This window comes from Hypanus sabinus, chromosome 32 (assembly GCF_030144855.1).
Source record: "Hypanus sabinus isolate sHypSab1 chromosome 32, sHypSab1.hap1, whole genome shotgun sequence".
Taxonomy (NCBI): Eukaryota; Metazoa; Chordata; class Chondrichthyes; order Myliobatiformes; family Dasyatidae; genus Hypanus; species Hypanus sabinus.
Window position 1 is genome coordinate 3976505 of NC_082737.1, and position 27498 is coordinate 4004002.

A 27498-nucleotide genomic window follows, 5' to 3' on the forward strand; every position below is an offset into this window, starting at 1 on the left:
AAACTCGTCAACAAAGCTATCTATTCCACGATCTAAATCAGTTACATACAGCAAAAAGATGTGGCCCCAACACAGACCCCTGCAGAACAGCACTAGTCGCTGGCAGCCAAGCAGAAAAGGATCTTTTTATTCCCACTCGCTGCCTCGTACCAATCAGCCAACGCTCACCACACCGGTAATTTTCTTGTAATACCATGGGCCCTTCGCATCGTAAGCAGCCTTATGTGTCACACCTTGCCAAAGGCCTTCTGAACATCCAAATATACAACATCCTCTGCATTCCCTTTATCTATCCTACTTCTAATCTCCTCAAAGAATCTCATCAGGTTCGACAAGCAAGATCTTCCTTTATCGAAACTAAGCTGACTGTCCAGTCTTGTCGCGTATCACATAATACTCCATAACAATTGGCTCCAACATCTTCGCAATCACTGAGGCATGGCTATAATTTCCTCTCATTTCCTCATCATTTTTGAAGGAGTAGAGCGAGATTTTCAATTTTCCAGTCCTCTGGCAATATGCCAGAGTCCAGTGATTTTTAGAAACATAGATACTTAGAAAACGTACAATACAATACAGGCCCTTCGGCCCACAAAGTTGTACCAAACATGTCCTTACCTTAGAACTACCTAGGCTTACCCATAGCCCTCTAGTTTGCTCAGCTCCATGTACCTATTTTTGAAAGATTATTTCTGATGCCATTAGCATCTCTAACGCTACCACTTTCAGAACACTTGGGTGCAGTTCATCAGGTCTGGATGACTTATGTACCTTAGGTCTTACAGGTTTTTGAGCACCTTCTCCCTGGTAAGAGTAACTACACTCACTTTGCTTCCTTTACACCCTTCAACATGTGACACTCTGCTAGTGCCTACCGCAAAATACTCATTGAATTCATCGGTTAGCTTATCTTGTTATTATTTTTCCAGCCTCATTTTCTAAAAGACCTATATTCATTTTCATCTGTTAGAAAAACTTTTACTATCCTCTTTTTTGCCAGCTTGCTTTCGGATTTGATCTTTCTCCCTACTGTTTATCATATCAGTTAATCTCTGAAGGGTTTGGAAGACTTCCCAATCCACCGTCTTATATAATATATATTTTATGTCCTTTCTTTAGATTTTACGTTATCTTTGTCAGTCACGGTTGTACTATTTTGCCATTTGAAAGTTTCTTCATTTTTGTAATCCGCCTTCCTTTATTTTTGGAAACTCACGTCATTGCTGTTCTACTGTCATCTTTGCCAGCATTTACTTCCTGTTTATTTTGAGCATCTTCTTTCATACCACTGTCACACACAAAATACCGGAAGAACTCCATGGAATCGAACAAACTCTCGTTTCCAGCTGAGACCGTTATTCAGGATGAAGCGGTGCCCTGATTTTCGACAGGTCATGGAGGAACTGTAGGAACGACTTAGTAAGCTGAGGCTGAGTGGCTTCATTAACGCATTGATTCAACAGCGCATTTCAATTCGATAACACACGTCAGCAGATCCGTGGACAATGGTTCAGGTGATCATACACAATTATTGGCCAACAGACAGTGGGATCCGACTGTGACAGACTTCAAAGGGAGACGTGAAACAGAGGACAAGGGGTTCTCTCTGATCAATAACTCAGGAATGGTAAACATCGCAGTGTAAACCCTTCCCAGTCTCACGTTCCTGGAGAGCTTCCTCTCCCTAAAACATGTCGTCGGAATTCAATAAACCCACTCTCTTGAGATCCATTAACAACTTCATTTTCGCAATCGACCTCCATGTTAAAATCTCCTATGACTATCATAACATTGCCCTTTTTGACATAACTTTTCTTTCTCCATTTGAAATCTGTGGTATATATCACCACTACTATCTGAAGGCCTGTATATAATTTCCTTCAGTGTCCTTTCACCACCGCAGTTTCCTTACTCACCCCACAAGGATTCAAGAGCTTCCCAACCTGTGTCACTTCTTTCTACTAATTTGATGCCATGCTATACAAGCTATACACCACCCCCAACACATAACTTGCAGTCCCTGCAATACAAGGTATATCCTTGGACATTCAGCTCCCAACTCTCACCAACCTTCAGCCACAATTCAGTGATGGGCATAGTATCGTACCTGACAATCTGCAATCGTGCAACAAGATCGTCAAATTCGAAATTGTGAGTTTTCTAAACATCGAATTGCCTGTCAAAATAAAAGGTAAAAAGAACAAGTGTAGGGAATCGTGGTTTTGAAGATATCCTGAGAAAAAGAAACGAGCTGAGCAGGTATCTCCGAAGGAAGAAATGAAGTGCTTTTGTAGTATCCAAAATGTAAAAGAAGGCCTTAGAAGGAAATCAAGTGGACAAAAAGAAGGCACGAAATTGCTGCAGCAGAGAGGCTGAAGGAACATTAATGTGTACACAACTAAACCTATTTCAAACGCACAGTTCTGGATTCAGCACACACGCAAGGACGATTCATGAGATTTTAGAAAATTAAGGGGGTGCACCTTCTCGTTGTGATCGAACAAACCTGCACATATACTGTTGCTAGTGTCATGGATGGTTGCATCATGGCCTGGCGCAGCAAGTCGAATGTGCAGGGACACCAGAAGCGCAGACTCCGCCCAAGACTTCAGCTGTTTTACTCGATCTCCATCATTGCAAATGTCTACAGGGTGCGCTGCATGGAGTGGGCAGCATTCATCATCCAAACTCTCCAGCATCCAGGCCATCCCATCTTCCCGCAGCTACCATTGAGTTGAAGCTGCAGGAGCATAAATTTCCGCGCCACCGGGATATAAATGTAACGCCCTTTCAATCATCCAAACCTAACTAATATTGAAAGGGCGAGACAGATTGAGAGGGTCGAGGATACGAGTCCGTAAGCTCAGAATCGAAGTACGTCCCCTTTCGAACAGAGATGAGGGGTAACTCTCTTTAGCCATGTGGTGATGAATGTATGGGTTTATTGCCACAGAAAACTGTGGAGGCGTCTTTGGATATATTTGAAACAGGGCTTGTTGGATAATTAATTCTTAGAAAGTGACAAATTGTTATGAACGGCCTTGAGAATGGGTTTGAATGGCCAACTAAATTAACTGTGAATACCAATCCTTGACTAAATGGTGTAATTGTGCTCTTGTGCCTGATGATCTTTGTAGCTTTATTTCCAACAGGCACATTAAAACATCGAGAGATACAGAGCAATGCATCCTTTCCATAAACGAATAAAACTGTCGTGCATCTGCCGGGGCTGTCAGCAAGTACTCTCATACTTGTGGCTCAGAAACGAATGTCCACAGCCGGAATTTGAAAGAAACCTGGGGCACCCGAAAGAAACACACGCAGCCTCGTATAACTAAACCTTACACACATTTAAATAGTTTTCGGCATGGACTAGACGGCCGGTTTCCATGCTATATATTTCTTTGTCTGTAACTCACAACGCTGGAAGTGAATCCCTAGCAGTGGTCGCTGGCGTCGTAATAACTGTACGCCAACCGCTGTTCTTCAGTGCACCAGAAGTTCAATATTTAACTATCCATGAGACTCTGCTCCCTGCCCCTCATCGGATGATGTTGATCAGTGGAGAAAGGCCTCCTGCCCCAGCGGTCACTGTCTGCGGTATCTCCACTTTGCTGACACAATCAGTTCATTCTGCGGGCAGTAGTGATTGAACCTCCTGGTGCACTGCAGCACAGCGGTTAACGTACAGTTATTGCACCAGCAGCAGTCGCCGCCGGGTTCATTTGGACAGGTCAAACATGATGGCAGTATATAGTATTAATGTTATGACTCCGGGCAGAGTGGAGGATCACGGGATCTTGGGGTTCGAGTCACTAGGACAATCACAGCCGTTGGGCAAGTTATTCCTAGTGATCTGAGAATAATGGTGAATAGTTCCCTCAAGGTGAAATCTCATGTGGATAAGGTGGTGAAGAAAGCTTTTTGTATGCTGGCCTTTATAAATTAGAGCATTGAGTATAGGAGTTGGGATGCAATGTTAAAATTGTACAAGGCATTGGTGAGACCGAATTTGGAGTATTGTGTACAGTTCTGGTCACAGAATTATAGGATAGATGTCAACGAACTAGAGAGAGTACAGAAAAGATTTATTAGAATGCTACCTCGGTTTTGGCAACTAAGTTACAGAGAAACGTTGAACAAGTTAGGTCTTTATTATTTGGAGCGTAGAAGGTTGAGGGGGGACTTGAGAGAGGTAGTTGAATATATGATGGGGAAAGATAGAGTTGACGTGGATAGCTTGATCGTCAGAATAATGAGGGGTGACCTCACTGACACCTATCGAATGGTGAAAGGCCTTGATGGAGTTGACGTGGTGACGGTGTTTCCTTCGGTAGAAGAATCCAAGAATAGCGGACACAGCCTCAGAATGCGGGGGTGGGGGGTGGGGGTGGGGAGTAACTTCTCTTTAGAACTGAGACGGGGAAGAATTTCTTTAGCCAAAGTGTGGCGAATCTGTGGAAACCTTTGCAGCTCTGGAAGCCAAGCCTTTATGTATTTTTAAGACAGAGGTTGATAGATTATTGATTGGTCTGGGCATGAAGGGTTACGGGGAGAAAGTAGGAGATTGAAGCTGAGAGGAAAATTCATCAGCCATAATGAAACACTGGAACAGACTCGGTGGTATAAATGGCTGAATTCTGATACTTTCGCTTAATGAAATAAGCACGGTAACGGGGCTATATTACATCCCAACGAGCAGTCTGCGGGAATTAGAAGAACAAATTTGTGGAGAGATCGCAGACTGTTGCAAGCAGCATGAGGTTGCTATAGCAGATGATTTTCACTTTCCACGTAATTGACTCGTACCCACAAACTGTAAAAGCACCAGATGGAATAGAGTTTGACAAATAATAGAGTTTGTTGAGGTAAGTCTCATGAGTCAGTACACAGGGTAATGCTGAGGCCGAACCAGGAGTTCTGCTCTCCTTACCTGAAGAAGTATACTGTCTTTGGAGGCGATGCACAGGATGTTCATCAGGTTGAGTCGAGAGATGAGGGGGTTAGACTACGAGGAGAGATTGAGTCGCCTGGCACTGTACACGCTGGAAGTCAGAAAAACGAGAGGAGATTTTACAGAAACATTTCGAATTATGAAGTGGACAGAGAAGATAGAGACAGGAAAGTTGTTTGAACCGGTAGCTGAGAAGAGAGCTGGCGGCACGAGCCTCAAGATTCGGCGCAGCAGATTTCGGACGGAGATCAGGAGGTAGTGCTTTTCCCAGAGAGTGGTGAATCTGTGAAATTCTCTGCTCAATGAAGCAGTGGAGAACACATCAGTATAAATAGTTAAGAGAAGGTTGGATAGATTTTTACGCAGTAGGGAAATTAAGGGTTATGACGAAACAGCAAGTAGGTGGAGATGAGTCTATGGCCAGATCTGCCATGATCCGATTAAATGGCCGAGCAGGCTTCACGGGCCAGATGGCCTACACCTATTCCATATTTTCGCATGTTGTTTATGCTCCAGGGTTGTAATAATCGTAATATTGTATTGAATACTGTCTGCCATAAATTCATAAATTTCTTGTTGTTGACCCATAACACGGTAAACCTTCGTTATCCATTTCTTAAAATACTGGTGTGCAACATAATTCGAAATAGAACATGAATACAAATCGTCCGAATCTATAAAAAATACGAATAAATCCATAACATCGAAAAGGTTGCCGGATGTTTCAGGTGAAACAATCTAGGAGTCCTTGTTCATCAGTCACTGAAGGTGAATGAGCAAGTGCAGCAGGCAGTGAAGAAGGCTAATGGAATGTTGGCCTTTATTACAAAGGGCAAGGAAGTACAAGAATTACAAAGAGTACAAGAGCAAGGAAATCCTCTTGCATTTGTACAAGGCCCTGATGAGACCACACCTGGAGTATTGTGTACAGTTTTGATCTCCAGGGTTAAGGAAGAACATCCTGGCTGTAGAGAAAGTGCAGCGTAGATTCACGAGGTTAATTCCTGGGATGTCCGGACTGTCTTACACAGAGAGGTTCGAGAGACTGGGCTTGTACACGCTGGGATTAAGGAGATTAAGAGGGGATCTGATTGCAACATATAAGATTATTAAGGGATTGAACAAGATAGAGGCAGGAAATATATTCCAGATGCTGGGAGAGTCCAGTACCAGAGGGCATGGTTTGAGAATAAGGGGTAGGTCATTTAGGACAGAGTTAAGGAAAAACTTCTTCTCCCAGAGAGTTGTGGGGGTCTGGAAAGCAACGCCTCGGAAGGCAGTGGAGGCCAATTCTCTGGATGCTTTCAAGAAGGTGCTAGATAGGTATCTTATGGATAGGGGAATCAAGGGATATGGGGACAATGCAGGAACCGGGTATTGATAGTAGGTGATCAGCCATGATCTCAGAATGGCGGTGCAGGCTCGAAGGGCCGAATGGTCTACTTCTGCACCTATTGACTATTGTCTATTGTGATGGGCTGCTAATCAAGTGTTAGCGCGCGTGTGTTCGAAGCGCAATCTCGTCGTGAACTGTTGGTTTCAGAGACCACCTATTGAGGTTTTCACCTAAAGAGTTCTGAGCGTCCCTCATTTTTTCTCGTTGGGAAGCAAAGCGGATTGGCTTGTGATTCACGAAAAGCAATGGTCGCAAGTAAATTAATGCTCGCACTATCTTTTCTAAGTGTGAATGACGTAAACGTCGAGATAAAATGCGCGAACAACCAGGTGCGCTCTTTCCTCTTCTTTCATCTCTTCGCGGTGGTGACCGCCGACTGGTTGTGGTCTGAGTAACGTCTGAGGTAGGAGTCGTGTGCACATTTCCTGAAGAACTTCGCACGGATACCTTCCTTTAGTGCACAGGGAAGGAACGGTTAAATTTAAAGCGCTAAGTATCAAAGGGCGAGGGTATCCTCTTTGGTCCAGGCAAGACCGATCGGAAAATTCTCCTTTCCATGAGATTCAGGGGACAGCGGAAAAGGAACCAAGCGGTGCCAAACAGGTTGTGAATCAACTAATAAAATACAGTCTGTGGGAATATTCAGCGCAAAAACATGACTGTTGTATGCGGGACCGATTAAACTGTCATTTCTGCTTCACCTTCTCTTTAACTTCCGATGTCCCTAACTTTCTATCTGTCTTCAATTCTTTTAATATCTCAGGTTACACTTCGTTAGATTTTTGTGCATCATTAACGACAGATGTTTTACATATATTACGGTAAGTTACGGGGTACTATTTACTCGTAATTGCGCTGTCGAAGGGTTGAACAGTATGCCAGTTGTCAGTTTGATTACCTCTGGAGATATTTTGGCTGGTGCCAGGTCTCTATCCTTTGCTCCTCTCTGGGTCACCCATGCCCAACAAGTCAACGAGTAAAGACCTGATTAACATGGGTCCACCGGTCCTCCAGATGCGAAGGTTCAGCTCAGTGTTAAAAAACAGTAATAAACCAGAAATGTTTCGGAAACAGAATGAAGAATCCTTCGGCATCTGAGTGAGATTGTATTCTTGAGTCTCCACACGTGGCCTGCATGACTGACAGTAGTGAAGACCAACAGGAAGCTGCCGGCATGAAAAAGGAAACTCTTCATTGCTCCTCTAAATGCCAGCAGCGTAAAGTGCAGTAAATAATTAAGTTCTTAGGTTTGGCTTTGCTTATTTCGTTGTGCAAATTATGGGCAAATTATTTAAATAAAACGTTGTAGCACTGATAATTCTTAGGTTTCCAATGTAATAAGATGCTGTTGCAAAGGGTTATACACACATTTATATAGACATGCCGATGAATATTACCTTTAAACTGAACTTAAAGATTCCTAGGACTGCTCGGAGTAAAATTCTTTCCCAAAGTTTGGAGCTGGAGCAATGTTTCTGCCCTGGATGAACCGGAGGCCTCTCGCGTGTTAAGCGAACGTGATAACCACTACATCACAGAAACCGTGCAGCAAGGTTATTTTTCCACACTGTGAGCACTGCCCTGAGATGGGTTAGACACCCCACCACCCAGCCACTGCCCCTAATAACGATCTATTCTACCCGACGCCAAAAACACTATGATGACTTTAAGGATCAACGATGATTAAATTACAGAGAAAGTTTGAACAAATTAGGTCTATGTTCTTTGGAGCGTAGAAGGTTGAGGGGGACTTGATAGAGGTATTTAAAATTATGAGGGGGATAGATAGAGTTGACCTGGATAAGCTTTTTCCATTGAGAGTAGGGGAAATTCAAACAAGAGGACATAAGTTGAGAGTTAAGGTGCAAAGGTCTAGGGCTAACACGAGGGGGAATTTCTTTACTCAGAGAGTGGTAGCTGTGTGAACGAGCTTCCGGTAGAAGTGGTAGAGGCAGGGTCGATTTTGTCATTAAAAAAAATGGATAGGTATACGGACAGGAAAGGAATGCAGCGTTATGGGCTGAGAGCAGGTAGGTGGGACGAGGTGAGAGTAAGCGTTTGGCACGGAGATGAAGGGTCGAGATGGCCTGTTTCCGTGCTGTAGTTATGTAGTTAAATGGACGATTAAACTTTTGTCCCATATTAATTTATATTAGGTAGTTCGAGGGACGAGCTTCTGCAAAGTGAGTTCAGGGCGTTTGATGCGAAGGTAAAGAGAAGACCTCCAGTGTCTCAGCATTGCTTCCTGTGCCACTTGCTAGTGAGGCAAGAAATAGTTCCATCCAGTTTAACACTTGACTAATCCAGCTGACGTCAAAAGAGCTTCAGAATTTGGGGTAATTCGGCTCCCTTCTATGGAAGTGGGGGAGGGGGAGTGTCTGCTTGAGAAGAAATAGTTTGCACCCAAAATGGATGGGGACTGATTTCGAAGACGGAAGGTGTGCTAGTCCTGTCCAGTGAGTTGCTGGTGGCAGGGCGGGTGGTGGTTAAATTAGAGTTGCAGAGGGATGGAAACTAATGTGCTGGAACAGATTGTGGAGACCGATATTGTTCAGATGTCAGGATTCAAAAGGTTGAATGTTGTGATTATGATTTTCTGAGCTGCGTATGTTTTTAAAGCCAGAAGTATTGTAGGAAAGCTGATGAGCTCAGGGCATGGACCACGTGGAATCATGATATTGTAACCATCATTGAAACCTGGTTGCAGGGAGGAAATGACTGGCAGCTCAATACTCCTGGTACAGAACCACCGATGTGCATAAACCTATTTATAATCTCCACTTGCAGTAAGTGTCCACAGATAGTGGCACCCATTCAGTGCTGCTTCGGGACTGCACGGATCAAACTCTGCTTCAGAAAAGCAACCTGTCAGGATGGAGAACGTGGAAATCACGCTGGGTTTCTGGCTGCTTCTCACCTGATTTTGGAGCACATCTTTCCGTGATTCCGTGGAATTGCTCGCGCCAACAGCTAGTTCATTCCTATCGGTCTATTGTCCAATTACCAAGAATAGCCCATATGTTATGCCGAACCTAGAGAGCAAAGAGACAGTGAAAGCACAGCTTGTACTATAGATCGGATACCAGAAACTGTCAGAGATCGCCTGTAGTCGAGGTACAAAATTCCTGGAAATATTAAGGGACTGTGTTAAGCCTACGACCCATGTTCCAGGAAATAAATGAGGTCCTGTGATTAGCCGAAGGTCAAGGTACTATGGTTTGTCCTCAAAAATTACTGCAACCAGCCAGTCGAATTCTCTTCAACATCACTTCAAAACCAAGGATCCCTACACATGTTCTCTATACCTTTTATTCTGACAGGCACTTGAAAGCTTAGTAATCTCACAATTGCGTTTTTGAAGACTTCCCACTCACCAGGTAAACGTTTGCCAGAAAACTTCCTGTCCCAAACCATACTTACCAGATAAGAACTAATACCATTAAGACCTCAAACCTTGTAACAGATGTATCATGTTGCCTATTTACTTTGAAACGAATGTCAGTGTGGCCACTGAATGAGCAGAGAAGCACTGCAGCAGAGAGGCTGAAGGAACATTAATGTGTACACAACTAAACCTATTTCAAACGCACAGTTCTGGATTCAGCACACACGCAAGGACGATTCATGAGATTTTAGAAAATTAAGGAGGTGCACCTTCTCGTTGTGATCGAACAAACCTGCACATATACTGTTGCTATTGACATGGATGGTTGCATCATGGCCTGGCGCAGCAAGTCGAATGTGCAGGGACACCAGAAGCGCAGACTCCGCCCAAGACTTCAGCTGTTTTACTCGATCTCCATCATTGCAAATGTCTACAGGGTGCGCTGCATGGAGTGGGCAGCATTCATCATCCAAACTCTCCAGCATCCAGGCCATCCCATCTTCCCGCAGCTACCATTGAGTTGAAGCTGCAGGAGCATAAATTTCCGCGCCACCGGGATATAAATGTAACGCCCTTTCAATCATCCAAACCTAACTAATATTGAAAGGGCGAGACAGATTGAGAGGGTCGAGGATACGAGTCCGTAAGCTCAGAATCGAAGTACGTCCCCTTTCGAACAGAGATGAGGGGTAACTCTCTTTAGCCATGTGGTGATGAATGTATGGGTTTATTGCCACAGAAAACTGTGGAGGCGTCTTTGGATATATTTGAAACAGGGCTTGTTGGATAATTAATTCTTAGAAAGTGACAAATTGTTATGAACGGCCTTGAGAATGGGTTTGAATGACCAACTAAATTAACTGTGAATACCAATCCTTGACTAAATGGTGTAATTGTGCTCTTGTGCCTGATGATCTTTGTAGCTTTATTTCCAACAGGCACATTAAAACATCGAGAGATACAGAGCAATGCATCCTTTCCATAAACGAATAAAACTGTCGTGCATCTGCCGGGGCTGTCAGCAAGTACTCTCATACTTGTGGCTCAGAAACGAATGTCCACAGCCGGAATTTGAGAGAAACCTGGGGCACCCGAAAGAAACACACGCAGCTGCGTATAACTGAACCTTACGCACATTTAAATGGTTTTCGGCATGGACTAGACGGCCGGTTTCCGTGCTCTATATTTCTTTGTCTATAACGCCGGAAGTGAATCCCTAGCAGTGGTCGCTGGCGTCGTAATAACTGTACGCCAACCGCTGTTCTTCAGTGCACCAGAAGTTCAATATTTAACTATCCATGAGACTCTGCTCCCTGCCCCTCATCGGATGATGTTGATCAGTGGAAAAAGGCCTCCTGCCCCAGCAGTCACTGTCTGCGGTATCTCCACTTTGCTGACACAATCAGTTCATTCTGCGGGCAGTAGTGATTGAACCTCCTGGTGCACTGCAGCACAGCGGTTAACGTACAGTTATTGCACCAGCAGCAGTCGCCGCCGGGTTCATTTGGACAGGTCAAACATGATGGCAGTATATAGTATTAATGTTATGACTCCTGGCAGTGTGGAGGATCACGGGATCTTGGGGTTCGAGTCACTAGGACAATCAAAGCCATTGGGCAAGTTACTCTTAGTGATCTAAGAATAATGGTGCATAGTTTCCTGAAGGTGGAATCTCATGTGGATAGGGTGGTGAAGAAAGCTTTTTGTATGCTGGCCTTTACAAATTAGAGCACTGAGTATAGGAGTTGAGATGCAATGTTAAAATTGTACAAGGCATTGTTAAGGCCGAATTTGGAGTATTGTGTACAGTTCTGGTCACAGAATTATCGGAAAGATGTCAACAAAATAGACAGAATACAGAGCGGATTTACGAGAATATTACCTGGGTTTCAGCACCTAAGATACAGAGAAAGTTTGAACAAGTTATGGGAAATTTTAATTTTCCACACGTAGACTGCGAAGCCCATACTGTCAAAGGCGATGGATGGTTTGGAGTTTGTAAAATGTGTGCTGGGAAGTTTTTTGCAGCAATGCATAGAGGTACCAACTAGAAAAGGGGCAGTGTTGGATCTTCTGTTCGGGAATGAGATAGGTCAGGTGACGGAGGTTTCTCTTGGGGAGCACTTCGGGTCTAGTGATCACAATACCATTAGTTTCAATATAATTATGGAGAAGAATAACTGGACCCAGGTTTGAGATTTTTGATTGCAGAAAGTCTAACTTTGAGAAGATTCGAAAGGAATTAGAAGGAGTGGATTGCGACAATTTGTTTTGTGGGAAGGATGTAACAGTGAAATGGAAGTCATTTAAAGGTGAAATTGTGAGGGTATAGAATCTTTATGTCCCTGTTAGATTGAAAGGAAAGGTTAAAAGTTTGAGAGAACCATGGTTTTCAAGGGATATTGGAAACTTGGTTAGGAAAAAGAGAAATATCTGCAATAAATATAGGCAGCATGGAGTAAATGAGGTGTTCGAGGAATATAAAGAATGTAAGAAGAATCTAAGAAAGTAATTAGAAAAGCTAAAAGAAGATAGGAGGTTGCTTTGGGAAGTAAGGTGCAAATAAATCCGAAGAGTTTCTACAGTTATATTAATAGCAAACGGATAGTGAGGGATAAAATTGGTCCCTTAGAGAATCAGAGTGGACAGCTATGTGTGGAGCCGGAAGAGATGGGGGAGATTTTGAACAATTGCTTTTCTTCGGTATTCACTAAGGAGAAGAATATTGAATTGTGTAAAGTAAGGGAAACAAGTAGGGAAGTTATGGGAACTACGACGTTTCAAGAGAAGGAAGTACTGGCGATTTTATGGAATATAAAGGTGGTTAAATCTCCGGGTCCTGATAGGGTATTCCCTAGCACCTTTATGGAGGTTAGTGTAGAAATAGCATTTCTATTAGTGTAGAAATATTCCAAATATTTCAAATGTCGTTAGAAACGGGGATGGTGCCGGAGGACTGGCGTATTGCTCATGTGGTTCCATTGTTTAAAAAGGGTTCTATGAGTAGCAATTATAGGCCTGTCAGTTTGACGTCAGTGGTGGTCAAATTAATGGAAAGTATTCTTAGAGATGGTATATATAATTATCTGGATAGGCAGGGCCTAATCAGGAACAGACAACATGGATTTGTGGGTGGAAGGTCATGTTTGACAACACTTATTGAATTTTTTGAAGAGGTTACGAGGACAGTTGACGAGGGTAAAGCAGTGAATGTTGTCTATATGGACTTCAGTAATGCCTTTGACAAGGTTCTGCACGGAAGGTTAGTTAGGAAGGTTCAATAGTTAGTTATTAATATTGAAGTAGTAAAATGGATTCAACAGTGGCTGGATGGGAGATGCCAGAGAGTAGTGATGGATAACTTTTTGTCAGGTTGGAGGCCGGTGACTAGTGGTGTACCTCAGGGATCTGTACTGGGTCCAATGTTGTTTTTCATATACATTAATGATCTGGATGATGGGGTAGTAAATTGGATTAGCAAGCATGCAGATGATTCTAAGGTAGGTGGCGTTGTGGATAATGAAGTAGGATTTCAAAGTTTGCAGATGGAGATGGCAGATGGAGCTTAATGCTGATAAGTGTGAGGTGCTACATTTTGGTAGGATTAATCGAAATAGGACATACATGGTAAATGGTAGGACGTTGAAGAATGCAGTAGGACATAGTGATCTGGGACTAATGCTGCATAGTTCTCTGAAGGTGGAATCTCTTGTGGATAGGGTGGTGAAGAAAGCTTTTGGTATGTTGGCCTTTATAAATCACAGCATTAAGTATAGGAGTTGGGATGTAATGCTAAAATTGTACAAGACATTTGAATTTGGAGTATTGTGTACAGTTCTGGTCACCGAATTACGGGGAAGATGTCAACAAAATAGAGAGAATACAAAGAAGAATGCTACCTGGGTTTCAGCACCTAAGTTACAGGAAAAGGTTGAACAAGTTAGGTCTTTGGAGCGTAGAATGTTGAGGGGGGACTTGATAGAGGTATTTAAAATTATGAGGGTGATAGATAGATTTTACGTGGATAGGCTTTTTCCATCGATAGTAGGGGAGCTTGAAACAAGTGGACATGAGTTGAGAGTTAGGAGAGCAAAAGTTTAAGGGTAACACGAGGGGGAATTTCTGTACTCAGAGAGTGGTAGCAGTGTGGAACGAGCTTCCAGTAGAAGAGGCAGAGGCAGGATCGGTATTGTCATTTAAAGTAAAATTGGATAGGTTTATGGACAGGAAAGGAACGGAGCGCTATTTGCTGAGTGCGGGTCAGTGGGACTAGGTGAGAGTAAGCGTTCGGCCCAGACTAGAAAGAAAGAGGTGGCCTGTTTCTGTGCTGTAACTGTTATATGGTTAAGTTGACCGTGTGGTTAAGAAGGCATACGGTGCATTGGCCTTCATCAACCGTGGGATTGAGTTTAAGAGCCGAGATGTAATGTTACAGCTATATAGAGCCCTGGTCAGACTCCACTTGGAGTACTGTGCTCAGTTCTGGCCAACTCACTAGAGGAAGGATGCGGAGACTCTAGAAATGATGCAAACTGATTTACAAAGATGTTGTCTGGATTGAAGAGCATGCATTATGAGAATAGGTTGAGTGAACTCGGCCTGAGAGGTGACCTGATAGAGCTGTATAAGATCATTTATCGTGTGGACAGTCCGAGGATTTTTCCCTAGGGCTGAAATGGCTAACAAGAGAGGGCACAGTTTTACGGTGTAGGGTTCTCAGAATATTAACTGTAATGTTAACTGTTATATAAAATGGCGTTTCTGTAGAGTTATAATGAAATGGCTTCTTTGTGGGTAACTGATGAGGTAATGCTGTGTTTAGTTGGAATGTTTCGGTTATAATTATTGATAACGGAGGAACTAACCAATGGAAGCAATGTTGTTCTATCTGTATTTGTGGAAACCTGGAGTGAGTGCACGGGATTTTCGGGAGGAGAACCGAAGAGGAAGGTCGTGCTGGAGGCGCTCTGATCGACCACCGAAGTTGGTCACAGTCGGCGGGTCGGGGAGTTCGAAGAAAAACGAATGGCGAACCGACGGCTTCGCTAATTGAGCTCCAACGCTTGTGCACGAATTGAATGAACTCTAATCAGTTCTGGCGCCTTTTCTCCTTTTAATATTATATCGCTATTAATTACCTAGTTCCAGTAAGATTTATAAAGCGTACTCTGTAAACGTACATGGTGTGCTGTCTGATGTTGTGTGTGCGAGTCTGTACCAGTGAGCATTTCACAGCATCCACGCAAACGGGAGGCACGGTTTGGCGGGTGGACGGATCTTCCCCTAGACATACACAAGCCGATACCCCTGGGCGTTACGAAGGTTATTGAAAGTAGGTAGAGAGCAGATGTCAGAGATAGCTTTTTACTCAGTGAGTGGTGAGTGCGTGGAATGGGTTGCAGGCGTCTGTGGTGGAGGTAGTTACCATAGAACTATAGAACATTTCAGCACAGTACAGTTCCTTCAGCCCTCCATGTTGTGCCGACCCATATAATCCTTAAAAAAGAAGTACTAAACCCACATTACCCCATAACCCTCTATGTTTCTTTCATCCATATACCTATCCAAGAAGCTCCTAAACACCCCTAATGTTTTAGCCTCCACCACCATCCCTGACGTATCATTCCAGGCACTCACAACCCTCTGTGTAAAAAAACTTACCCCTACTGTCTCCCCTTAATTTTGTACATATATCCTCTGATGTTTGCTATTGGTGCCTTGGGAAGCAGGTACTGATTATCCACCCTATCTATACCTCTCATAATCTTGTAGACCTGTATCACGTCCCAGCTCTGCTCACCTGGCTTCATATGACTTGTTCTCCAAAACAGGCAACATCGTGGTAATTCTCCTCTGCACCCTCTCCATAGCTTCCACATCCTTCCTATAATGAGCTGACCCAATATGGTCTCACCAGAGATTTGTAGAGTTGCGACATGACCCCTCTACTCTTGAACTCAATCACACTGTTAATGAAGCCTAGCATCCCATGGGCCTTCTTAACTACCCTATCAACCAGCGCAGCGATCTTGAGGGATGTATGTATTTGAACCCCAAGGTCCCTTTGTTCACCCACAGTCTTAACTGACCATTAATCCTGTACTCAGTCTTCTGATTTGTCCTTCCAAAATGCATCACCTCACACTTATCCGGATTGGACTCCATTTACCATTTTTTCTGCCCAACTCTGCAACCTGTTTATATCCTCTTATAACCTTCGACAACCTGCAGCTCCACGTACAACTCCTTCAATCTTTGTGTCATCTGCAAACTTACTCACCCACCCTTCCGCCTCTACATCCAGGTCATTTATCAAAAATCACAAATAGCAGGTGTCCCAGGCCAGATGCCTGCGGCACTCCACTAGTCACCGACATCCAGGCAGAAAACTTTCCTTCCACGACTACCCTCTGCTTTCTTCCTTTAAGCCAATTTTTTTTAATCCAAGCAGCCAAGGTTAAGATAGGGTCTTTTAAGGGACTCCCTGGATAGGTACATAGATCTTAGCAAAATAGAGGGCGATGGGCAACCCTAGGTAATTTCTAAAGTTAGCACATATTCGGCGCAGCATTGTGGGCCGAAGGACCTTTGTTGTTCTGTAGGTTTTCGGTGTTTCTAATTTCCTGTGGGATTCATTACTGCCGTTGTGAGTCAAAGGCAAGATGCACAACACCGAAACAGGCCCTTGTCGTTCATACCGGAAACTTTTGAAGCTGTTTGTTTCCTGCAGTTACTCCAGATTTCTCCCATATCCTAAAACCATTAAAGTTGTGGTCAAATGTATTATCTGAGCCGCAAGCGTGACAACATGTTGACAGTCCCAGGGCATACACGACAGTTGTATTTGCTTATGGAAACGTACAATTATCTGTATTTTCAATGTTTTAATGTGCCTGTGGCAAAGGAACCCAACAGAAGACACGAGAGCAGAATTGAATCACACAACACAAGGATTGTTATTCTTGGCTGATTTATTTTAACCCCTCCAACCCATTCTCATGGCCCTTCATGGTATTCTGTGTCGCATTTACTAATTAATTATCCATCAATCTACGTTTGAAATATACTGAATAACGGTCTCCACCGTCCTCTGACTATCAATTCTACAAAGATACCACCCTAGACGGGGTGTAGACAGGGGCAAAACGGCAGGGCAATGTAGACTGACCAGCAACTTGGAACTCACCCAGTGCCCATATGGACCCTCTGGAATCTCCCCCTCTGCCTTGCTGCTGAAGCTAAACATCAATACTGATGGCCAAATCCACCAGGGCTTCAAAGGTGACAGGAAGGTCCTGGGTGACCAGCTCATCTTTGATGCCTTCGAAGAGGTCATTCAGGATGGTGTCGCAGAGTGCATCCGAGTTCCAGCCGTTGGAGGTGGCTAGGGTTCGGAACTCTAGCGTAATCTGACACAGATCTGCGCCGCTGGTGTATGTGCAGCATTTCACGGGCAGCTTCTCTCCCATGTTTGCAGCGATCACGCACTTTTCACATCTCCTCAGAATGTATCTGATAGCTGATGCAGACGGCTGTTCAACATTCTCGCCAGACCGCAGAGTTGAGTGATGACGTAGTCCACCTTGGCTCAATCAGTCGGAATGCTGTTAGTTCTAATTCAAAAATAAGGGTGCACTGGGAAAGAAAAGAGTGGCAGGTACCGGGCTCACCCGAGTACTTTTCTGCAGGATGCAGCTGGGGCCCTTGGACGTGAGGAGTAAACGAGAAAGCGGAGGCCAGTGCGGAAGATGCAGTGGTAGAATGTTGATCGGCGCTCTGGGACAGCTGGAGTGACTGAATCTGGGCCACTAGATCGGCTACATTGGCAGAAAGCGACTCCGCTGCCCTGAATATGGAGTCCATCTGGTTCTGTATTTCCCCAGTATCTCTCCTTATTGTTCCATGGCAGCTCTCAGACGACCGGGGTCTGCTCGATCCATTCTGGCTAGATTGTACTGTCAGGACGCTGGAGCAGGGATCCAATCGGAGACCCAACACTGTGCACACAGTGATATTAATTGAGTAACAAATCCCGAGGTGCAAACAAAGTCGGCGTCAAAATTCAGACAGAGATCAAAACATCCAGAGAAAACCAAAAAACAGAATCCGGAAACGGGCACAGTCGAAATTTAGACGGACTGGCATTTAATTTAGTCGAAATACAGATACGAATTCTCAAAAGGCTCAGGAAAATTCACTGACACAATCTGACCACAAGTAGATGAAAACACAGGACTAAAGTGCACTGAGCAATAAGCAGAGAGGCAGATGATAGGTGGAGCACAATGAGACAGAAGTGGCAACAAAACAGGTAATAGTGAGAAACTGGTGAGAGGTGAAGTGCTCAGTAATACAGGGGCCAGAGCAGAGCAGTAGCAGGGACAGGAGCACATGGGGCACGAAAACGATCAAGAGCACATGGCAATACAAAACCACAGACTGACGGCGAGGGGTAAAACCCACAAAAAGACAAAGTTCAACTGGAGACGCGTAGAGAGAAAAGGAGTCATCGCTGTCTCTCCGTAAAGGAAGTTGTTGCACCGGATCAGTGTCCATATGAAATTTAATTCAGAGAAATGCTGCGTAATTTACCTTGGGAAGTCATACCGAGGGAGTGAATAAACAGCAGAATTTAGTGAACTAGGGAGTGTTGTAGAGCAAACAGTTTATTGGGTGGTGGTGTATAATTCTCTAAACGTGAAACTGCAGTTGCATGGGAAGGTGAAGCTTGATTTTGACAGAATGGCGTTCATCATACACTGAGTATAGGAGTTAAGACGTTGTGGTCCAGCTGTAAATGAAGAGGTGAGACCACACCTGGAGTACCGTGGGTAGTTCTTGTCGCTCATCTATAACAAGGATTTGATGAAGCTGGAGAAGGGACAAAATTGTTCACAAGGATGATAAACAGATGCAGAGCTTGTTTGATAATGAGATACTGGTTGGTCAGGTCTTCATCGAATACATTCCAAGCTCGACATTCCAAGCAATCATTCATTCGAAGGACATCATCAAGATTTTGGCTTCTCTAAGAACAACATATAACTGTATTGCCAACTTCCTCATCGGCAAACCTAAATCAGCGAGGCGTAGCGCTGACATCTCCTACTCGATGACCATCAGCACAAATACGGCGCAGGGATGAGTGTTCAGCCCCGTTCACTCTCATGACTCCATGAATAAGTACAACTCCAATGCCATATGCGAATTGGCTCCCGACTCGCCAGTTGTTGGATGAATAAAACGTGGCAATGAGGCAGTTCATCGGAGCGAGATAGGGCGCTTGAGTAACCGATGCCACAACCAAGCCAATGCGATCATGCTCAATAAAACTGACCATCCGATTATTGTATTTAGAAAGGGAAGGTAGCAGGAACATACCCCAGGCTATATTGGGGTGTCTGCCGTGGAAAACATCAGTTGATTTAAATTCCTGAGCATTAGTTATTCAGATGCCCTCTCCTCGATTCAGCACACACCTGCAAACAGAAGAAAGGGGCGTCAGCGTTTTGAGCTGCTTAGTAGGTGAAGGAGATTCAACTTCTCATTAAACTCCAACAAACTTCTGCAGATATACAGAAATACATTGGACTCATTTGAAACGGAGATTGCTGGGTACTTAATTGTAAAACACTTAACAATTTATGAGGAAAAGTGCATTAGAATTGGATTGAGCGGTGCAATAAATCAAACGCCATGGGAAAAATCGCCCAATTCTCCTCTTACGCCGTAGGATCTTGGAAACTATTTGCCACAGTATGCGGCGGAAATGAATCCCGATAACCAATCGCTGGTGGTGTAACACCTTTGCGGTATCCTCTGTGCTACAGTGCCGCGACAGGTTAATATTTAATCAGCATTGTCAGCAGGATGAACTGATTGCGGTAGCGAGGGGGAGGACCCGCAGTCAGTGACCGCTGGGCCCTTTATCCGCCTCTGCTACAGCTTATTATCCCCATCCGTGACAGGGTGTAGAGTTCATTCCGAGGAGTGCAGAGAGATACTGCCCACACACAGACAAAACTCCAGTGAGTACCGAAATTCAAATTGCAGCGAGTGGTGGAGAACTGAAATGAAAATGATAAAGAGGATGATTAAGATAGGGAGGAGGTGGATTGAGAGGTAAAAGGCGTCGGAGAGGAGACCGAGGAGAAAGAGGAGTAAGAGCTGAGAGCCTTCCTCGGGGGGGAGACAGGATCGAGAGCTGGAGGAAGCCTAAAATACCCCTGGGAAAGACAGGGAATATGGGGCAATACAAAACGACGGAAAGCCCGGTGTAAGAGAGGGAATGAGTAGGCACGATGAAAATATGCCGAAAAGTGTGGGGAGAGAGTAGAGAAAGAAAGAAAATAATGAAGGCGAGGAGAGAGGAAGAATGATAAACGAGGAGAAAGCGAAGGAGAGCCAAAGCGCGGGAATAAAACGGGAGAGAAATACGGAAAGAGCACGGCGAAGACAGATAGCGGTTGGAAGAGATGTCAATAGAGTCTAAAAGTAGGGAGAGAAAGTGTGGAGGAGAGATAAATACTGGGAGAAAAGGGGTGCGTTCAAGAGACGGGAGAGATAATTACTGCTCCTTGAGATAGTGCGAGAGGAGCGCGCTACCATCGAACGAGGAAAAAGACAGCCTGTGTGTGTGTGTGTTGTGAGAGAGACAGAGGTGAAAAGATTCCAAGGTGAGAGTGGGGACAAGACTGAGTGGGGAATAGAGAGGTAAACTGACGAGGGATTCTGCTGGAGTAGGAGTGAGAGGGCAGCGAGATAAAGAAGTTGAGAGCGAAGGGCCGAGAAAAGGTACAGAGGCAGAAGAGGATGGGGGGGGAGGGGTAAGGAGATACTGGGACGAAAATAGCAAAGAGTGCGGATGGTAGATAGAGGTAGAATTCGAGAACGAAAATTGCAGTGGAGTCTGGAGAGTGACCAGATAGAGGGAGAATGTGGGAAGGGGCCCGTGAGGGCGGCGGGCAAAGAAGGGGGTAAGAGGGTAAAAGGGAATGAAAAAGATGGTGAGACAGAGTGATGGGGTGGAGACATGAATGTGAATGAACTCAAAACAACAGAAAAGAGGGAAGAAAGGTGCTGAGAGATTTAGTGGTGGAAATAAGACGGGAGAGCAGGAAAAGGTAAAACAAAGGAAAATAGTGGAAGTAAAAATCACAGGGACCGAGACGGTATCAGACAGTGTATGGAAGCGGTGAGGCAGGTCCCGGAGAGAGATTGTGGGGCGTGGTTGAGAGAGAGGGGGTTTGAATAAAATGCGCAGAGAGCGCGGGGGCGGGTTGGACAATGAAAGAGTGTTTCTTGTGATACTGAGAGGGCAGTGAGTGCGAGCAGTAAGAAAGTGTAGGGAATGGGTTGTGGAGGGGGAGAGCAGACAGCACTGGTGTGGGAAGATATGGGGAGATGTACCAGTTAATCTTGGCCCGAAACATGGGTCTTCCTCTCCAGTGGCTGCTCGCAGAATGTAATTGGACAGCCGACGGATGGATACGTGGGTATAGCGGGTGCGGTGGTTGCGGCACTGAATCCAGATACATCTCACGAAGCGTTAATGCGAAGGGTAAGAGAAGAGGGAGGATGTGTCCGAGTCCATGTGGCATAGAGTAGGTTGGGGCACGGGGCGTAATTGCGGAGGGCCACTTAGTTTCAAACCCTTCTCTGCTTACCTACAGGAGAAAGTCGGGATGTGCAGTCTGATCAGCGCATTCGCCCTCCTGGTGGGTGTCTCCGATATGTCATCCGCGAGCGGAGGTATGTCATCACACTACTCAAAGTTTCAGCATCTCTCTTCAATATCTTCTCCTCCATCCCCATCCATTGCACATTTAATAGAATAAATAGAACAGTAGGTCCCGCTGTTGAATTCGACTCACAATATTTTAGTGATCCTGGTGATCCTGTTGCTACTTTCTACTAAATGACCTCTTGTGTATCGGCTGTTTATATTCATCCCTTTTGCTCCCCTTTGCCTATTAAAAAAAACTATTGCATGTTAACAGCCTGACTAATCCGACGACTGCTCCTTGTGGCATATTTAGAGACCCGAACATACCCGGTTTAAAATTCTTATCTCTCGCGTATTCTTAAAACTTTCCCTCAGATCATATAAAACCATGGGTTCAAGTTTGAAATTTCAACACCCGGGGAAAGATGCTGACTGCCCATCGTATCTGTACATTTCATGATTCGTCATGTCTCCCCTCGGAGTCTGACTAGCTCCAGTGTAGTTCTGGTGAACCCCCACAAAAAGGATAACAATAAACCATCATTCCGGAGATCATCCTCGTGAATCTCGTCTGGACTCTCTAATGATAACATATCCTTTGAGATATGGGACCCAAGACTGTTGTCAATACCCCGAGTGCGGCCTGATTGATGTCTTATAAAGGCTCCGCGTTATATTGCTTTTATATTCTGTTCCCCTTGAAATAAACGCCCACGTTGTATTTGGCTTCTTTACCACAGCGTGAACCTGAGAATTAACTTTCTGGGAGTCTTGCATGTGGAGTCACAAGTCTCTCTGCACCTCTGATGTTTGAAACTTCTGCCTATTTAAATAATATTCCGTACAACTGTCCATTAAATGCATTATCATGAATATCCCAAAACTTTTTTCGTTCTGCTATATTTCTGCACATTCCAATTTGTCCAAGTTATGCTGCAAGCATATTGCTTCCTCAGCATTGCTACCCATCCACCTATCTTCCGCAAACTCTGCGCTAATCCATCAATGTCATCATGCAAATCATTGACCAAAAATGGGAAAGGTTGCGTTCCCAACACTGATCCCCGATGGACCCCAATAGGCACAGGCAGCGAACACGGAACGGCCACTGTTGTTCCCACACGCTGCCTCCTGCCTATCAGCCATTCCGTTATCCAGGCCCGCATATTTCCTGCGACATCATAGTATTGTATCTTGTTATGCAGCCTCATGTGCGGCACCTTATCAAATGCCTTCTGAAAGCCCAACTATGTGGCCTCTACTGCCATAACACAAGTTATGGTAGCAAATTCTGGCATGAAAGCAGGTAGCAACATTAACAAGGACAGCTTCTGTCTTATTGCTTTAAGATATTATTAAACCAATTTAACAATTTTATGCTCTCTTCTTTCACTCTCCCTGCCCTCCTTTGTATCTCCTTCGCTGTACCTCCAGGTCTCCGGGGCAAGACCATCGTATTTTCCCAGGAGTCTTCCAACTCCTACCTGAAGCTTTTGCCGAATAATTTCCCCGAGCTGAGTGCCTTCACCCTATGCATGCGCTCGGCTACCGAGCTGACGCGAAGCCATGCTACCATCTCCTACGCCACACCCGAAAGCTATAACCAGATTCTCTTCTGGGCGCCGGAAACCAAGGGCTTCAATCTGTATCTGACAGACAGTGAGGCTATCTTCCAGCTGCCAGAAGCTGGCTCACTACACCGGCACCTCTGCGTCAGCTGGGAGTCTGGGACAGGAAACGCCAACTTGTGGGTAGACGGCAAACGGAGTTTGTCCAAAACGCTCTGGCAGGGTCACAGAGTGAAGGGAGGTGGTGTGTTCATCCTGGGACAGGATCAGGACGAGATAGAGGGGGGCTTTGATGCAGACCAGTCATTCGTCGGGCAGATATCCCAGGTAAACCTGTGGGATCGGGCTCTGGGAGATAGGGAGGTGGCGGAGGTAATGCGGGGTTGTCTGTGTTCTGGGGGGAACGTCATCGACTGGTCCTCAGTAGATTTCGAGACCACTGGAGCAGTGGAAATCACTGCTGATCCGGAGTGTGATTTGTGACGAGTCAAGGGTGACGAGACGGTCCCAGGAGGAGTAAAGGCCGAAGGACCTGCGGCTGATAGAGCGGGAGTATGCCATGAAGGTTTGGTGGCTGATTCTGTAACTATGTGAATAAATTTGTAACAAATTGGAACTACTGTGTGATGCCGACTATGTCCGCACGCTTACATGGCAAAGTTGCATTCTGTACTATTTCCACGTCCACCTTTTCCAACACAGATTAACCCCTTCATGTAGTGTTAATACACACTCCCAAATGGCTATTGTCCTATTCTGAATTGATTCGCGAGACGGTTGCTGGATGTTCAAAATTCTTTCAAATTAAGCAGACCTAAAGGTTCAGTGAACCGTTCCCAGATGTTCAAAGCGACTGTTCCCGGATATTTGATGTCCGCCCCCAATGCTCATTATCAGGTGCTTTGATGATGCTAGTGTTACATTGCCAGACATGCAACCGCTTCCCAGATGTCCATGGTGACCCAATCCCAGATGTTCTATTGAATACAAAGAAATCGGCTCTCTGCTGTTTTGTTTGCACCTTCCACAGGTTTAACGTCCCAATCACTGATGTGCACATTCAGTCCAAAATGTAAAATATATCCGAACACAGAGGTCCTTGTTTATATTCTGGCTTGTATGATGAAATATAATGGACAACGAGGAAGGGTGTGGAAAGGAGAGTCATGAACGAGAGGAAAGTGGGAGGAGAAGGACTGTCAGATTGGAAGTACAGAAGTGAGAGAGAAGGGGAGAAATAGTGGACCTGCTGAGGAGAGGGGTGAAGGTCCTTTGGGTGACAGAGTTGGAGTCTGACTGGAAGAGCTAGTACTTATCTTTAAGCAAAAATGAATAAATTTGAAGCAAATTTGAGCAAAATGCCATATAGACAATGTCTGCACATTTACGCTGGCAAACGCCTCCCCCCCTCCCCCCCCCCACTTCCACTTTCCCCATTTCCACCTAAATGTGATCACTTTCTGGAGTGTCAATCACGACTCCACCCCCCCATCCCCAAATATCTGGTGTCCCATTGCCATGTTTTTTGAGAGGGGGTTCCCTAATTTTAGCAAAATTTGCGCTCCAAGTATCCTGCCCCAGATGCTCACTCTGTCTCCTCGCCAGATGTTCAAAATGACCGTTCTTAGATGCCGAGATACGGTCTTATCTCTGAACAGATCGGACGTAACACCGTAACCCAAGAACAGATCTTGTTCATTTAGCCCATTGAGTCTGACCCGACATTCACTTGTGGCTGAAGTTATTTTTCCCTCCTCATTCCCAATCACCGGCCTTCTGCCCGTAACATGTTATGCCGTGCCCAATCTAAAACCGATCAAGCTTTGCATTAAATACAGCTTCCATACCTGACTGTGGTAATGAATCCCCATGCCCAGCACTCTCTAACCAAATACATGTCCCCGCATCTGTATTAAATGGACGCCGCCATGTCCCAAGGCTGTGCCCTCTTGTTCCACACTCCCTTGCCATGGGAAAGATCTTTCATCTAGGCTGTCTCGCCATTCAACATTCGATAGGCTTCGACCTGGCCTCCACACCTGGGTGTGGTAATGAAATCCCCAAATTCAACAAGTAGCCAATGATCTAACCATGCTGGTAACTTTCCTGCAGGACCACGGGCTCTTAACAGTCTCATACGTGGCACCTTGTCCAATAGGATGTCCGAATAGCTCCGATGCTTGCTATTCAGATTTCTGTATTCTTCCCTTCAGGGTCACAATCACAGTCCTGCAGAGTTACTTCCAAATGAGAAATATATCCCTACCCACATGCGCCTGTACATATACAAAAGGGGAGCTGGAGAAAGAAAATTCAATATGAGGCAGAATCGCTCCAAAAGCATTATCACTTTATCAGTTAGATGTTATTAACGATATTTAGAGAATCCATCCCAAAATACTCAGATCTCCGAGAAGGTTTTAGAAAGAAAAATTCAAACACGCTGCCACCACATTGTCATTCTGATTGCGCCATTGAGTTATTTCCAGGTTCCCGTCCTTCCCGAGGGAGGCTGTTCATTTCAGTAAAATTCAATTCAAGTTTATTTGTCATTTAACCACAGGTGAAAACTCATTAATACAGCTAAACGAGACAGTGTTACTAAAAGGTCAAGATACAAAGAAACGTTGCTATCAGACACACATAGTAAGCGGCACCGCAACTTGATGCCCGGTCCTCGCACATTCTAGTCAGCAAACTTAATATCAATAAAATACAACGATGCAGAATATGCATGGAAATGACGTCATCTGTCGACCGCGAGCTGAAAGCGCCGCTTTGGGGCTCTGTCCTTGTCGAAACGCCTGACTCAATTTGAAATCTACTGTCGCCACAACTGTGCTATGCCGCCCCCGGTATAGCACGCCGGCTCGGATGCCTCTTCTTCCAGCGGTTTAAAAACCAACGGCACTGCAGGTTGAGGCCCCGAGTTCATTGAGTGCAGCCAAGCAAAATCCGCAGTCGGCCACAACGGAGCTTAACTTCTGCCCTGCGTAACCCTTATTGTTTGGGGGTCTCTACATAGCTCCCATCAGGGTCTTCTACCCGTGGAGTTACTCAGCTTTTTCCACAATGATTTAACACCTTCGGGCCCCATTTCACCTCTACCTAACTGTTTGATTTGATTTTAGCCAACAGAGCAACGCCGTCCCATCGGGCTTCCTGCCTGTCCTTTCGATGCAATGTGTACCCTTGGGCAATAAGCCCTCAGCTATAATTTTCTTTCAACTATGATTAAGTGATACCCTCTTTTTTTGTTTTATTTTTGGCTTTGACTTCTCTTGTTAGTCACTGTTATGTCAACCTACCTTTAGAATATTTCTTCTATTTCAAATTTGAATCGAATCGTTTAATGTTTGTATCACCCGCAATAGAGGTCCCCATACGAATCATTGTGGGCACCCGGTTCACAGACCTCCAGTCAGAGTAACATCCTTCCACCACTCCCTTTTATCTTCTGTTGTCAAGACATTTTTAACTCGAGCATTAGGTTATGGGGAACCTTTACGTTCTTTACATACTGGACGAGGAACCTTGTCGAAAGCCCATCTGTACATCCCCCATCATACCCCATCAATTGTCCACATAACCTTTTGGGGAAAAACAGCTCTATAAAATTTGAAAGCTTGATTATATTTTTCGTCCAAAGCTACGCTGACTACCACTTATAAGTCTATGTTCCAGATGCGATTGCATGCTGTCCGTATGAATATTCTCCAGTCACTTCCGTGCTATTGGTTTGTCTTGATGGTCCTTTAGACACGAAAGAACAACTCCAGTTATTCTAAAGTAAAAACAAATTGAACAGCAATCCGAAACATGCTATGGTGTTCAAATGAACAATAATCATTAACTGAAATGGCAGATTTAGAGTATGGCCATTTATCTTCTCCACGATGCGCGTGTCAAAAACGTCTAATAGTTCAAATACTTCAATTGTGCAAATCAAATTTACATCATAGGTTTTGAATCTCCTAATGCTATCCAGTTCACATACTGTTCCATTACTAAATTATACATAATAAATCTCTACATTTAGCGTAGAAATCCCTGTATTGACTTTCCTGTACACAATGGCAAATTATTTCAAATCACTTCGGTTTTTTGCTCGCTTCCCAGAGCACTCACTGTCGGGTTAATTCCCACCAGAAATGCACACGACTATGAAATCCTCTGTGGTATATCCCTGAATACTTTTGCTTCCAGAAAGCAATAATCGCTGAGATGGGAAGCCGAAAATGTGTGACCCAGAAGGGACATGTGCAGAGGGAACAGACGAAGTGTGTCCCGGCTAAGGTCGGCCTCAGTGTATCGGATCATTTCTGAACAGCTGAGGAGTTGTTCTGGGCAATCAGAGAGTATGCGTCGGCGGGGTGTATGGGTGGAGTGGGGGGGGGGGTGGTGGAGGAGAGGATGAGTTTTTTGGAAATAAGATTCTCTATTTCAAGGCTATACATTTGGATCAGAAAT

At 44.7% G+C, this 27498-nt stretch overlaps 1 protein-coding gene across 1 annotated transcript; it reads left to right on the forward strand.

Annotated features, from left to right (window-relative positions):
• The first annotated feature begins 21432 nt into the window (after window positions 1–21432).
• Window positions 21433–23570, forward strand: LOC132384389 (C-reactive protein-like). The gene is made up of 2 exons (XM_059955492.1): window positions 21433–21486; window positions 22895–23570. The coding sequence occupies exons 1-2, from the start codon at window positions 21468–21470 to the stop codon at window positions 23509–23511; spliced, it is 636 nt and encodes a 211-aa protein (XP_059811475.1). The 5' UTR covers window positions 21433–21467; the 3' UTR covers window positions 23512–23570.
• Window positions 23571–27498: the final 3928 nt, after the last annotated feature.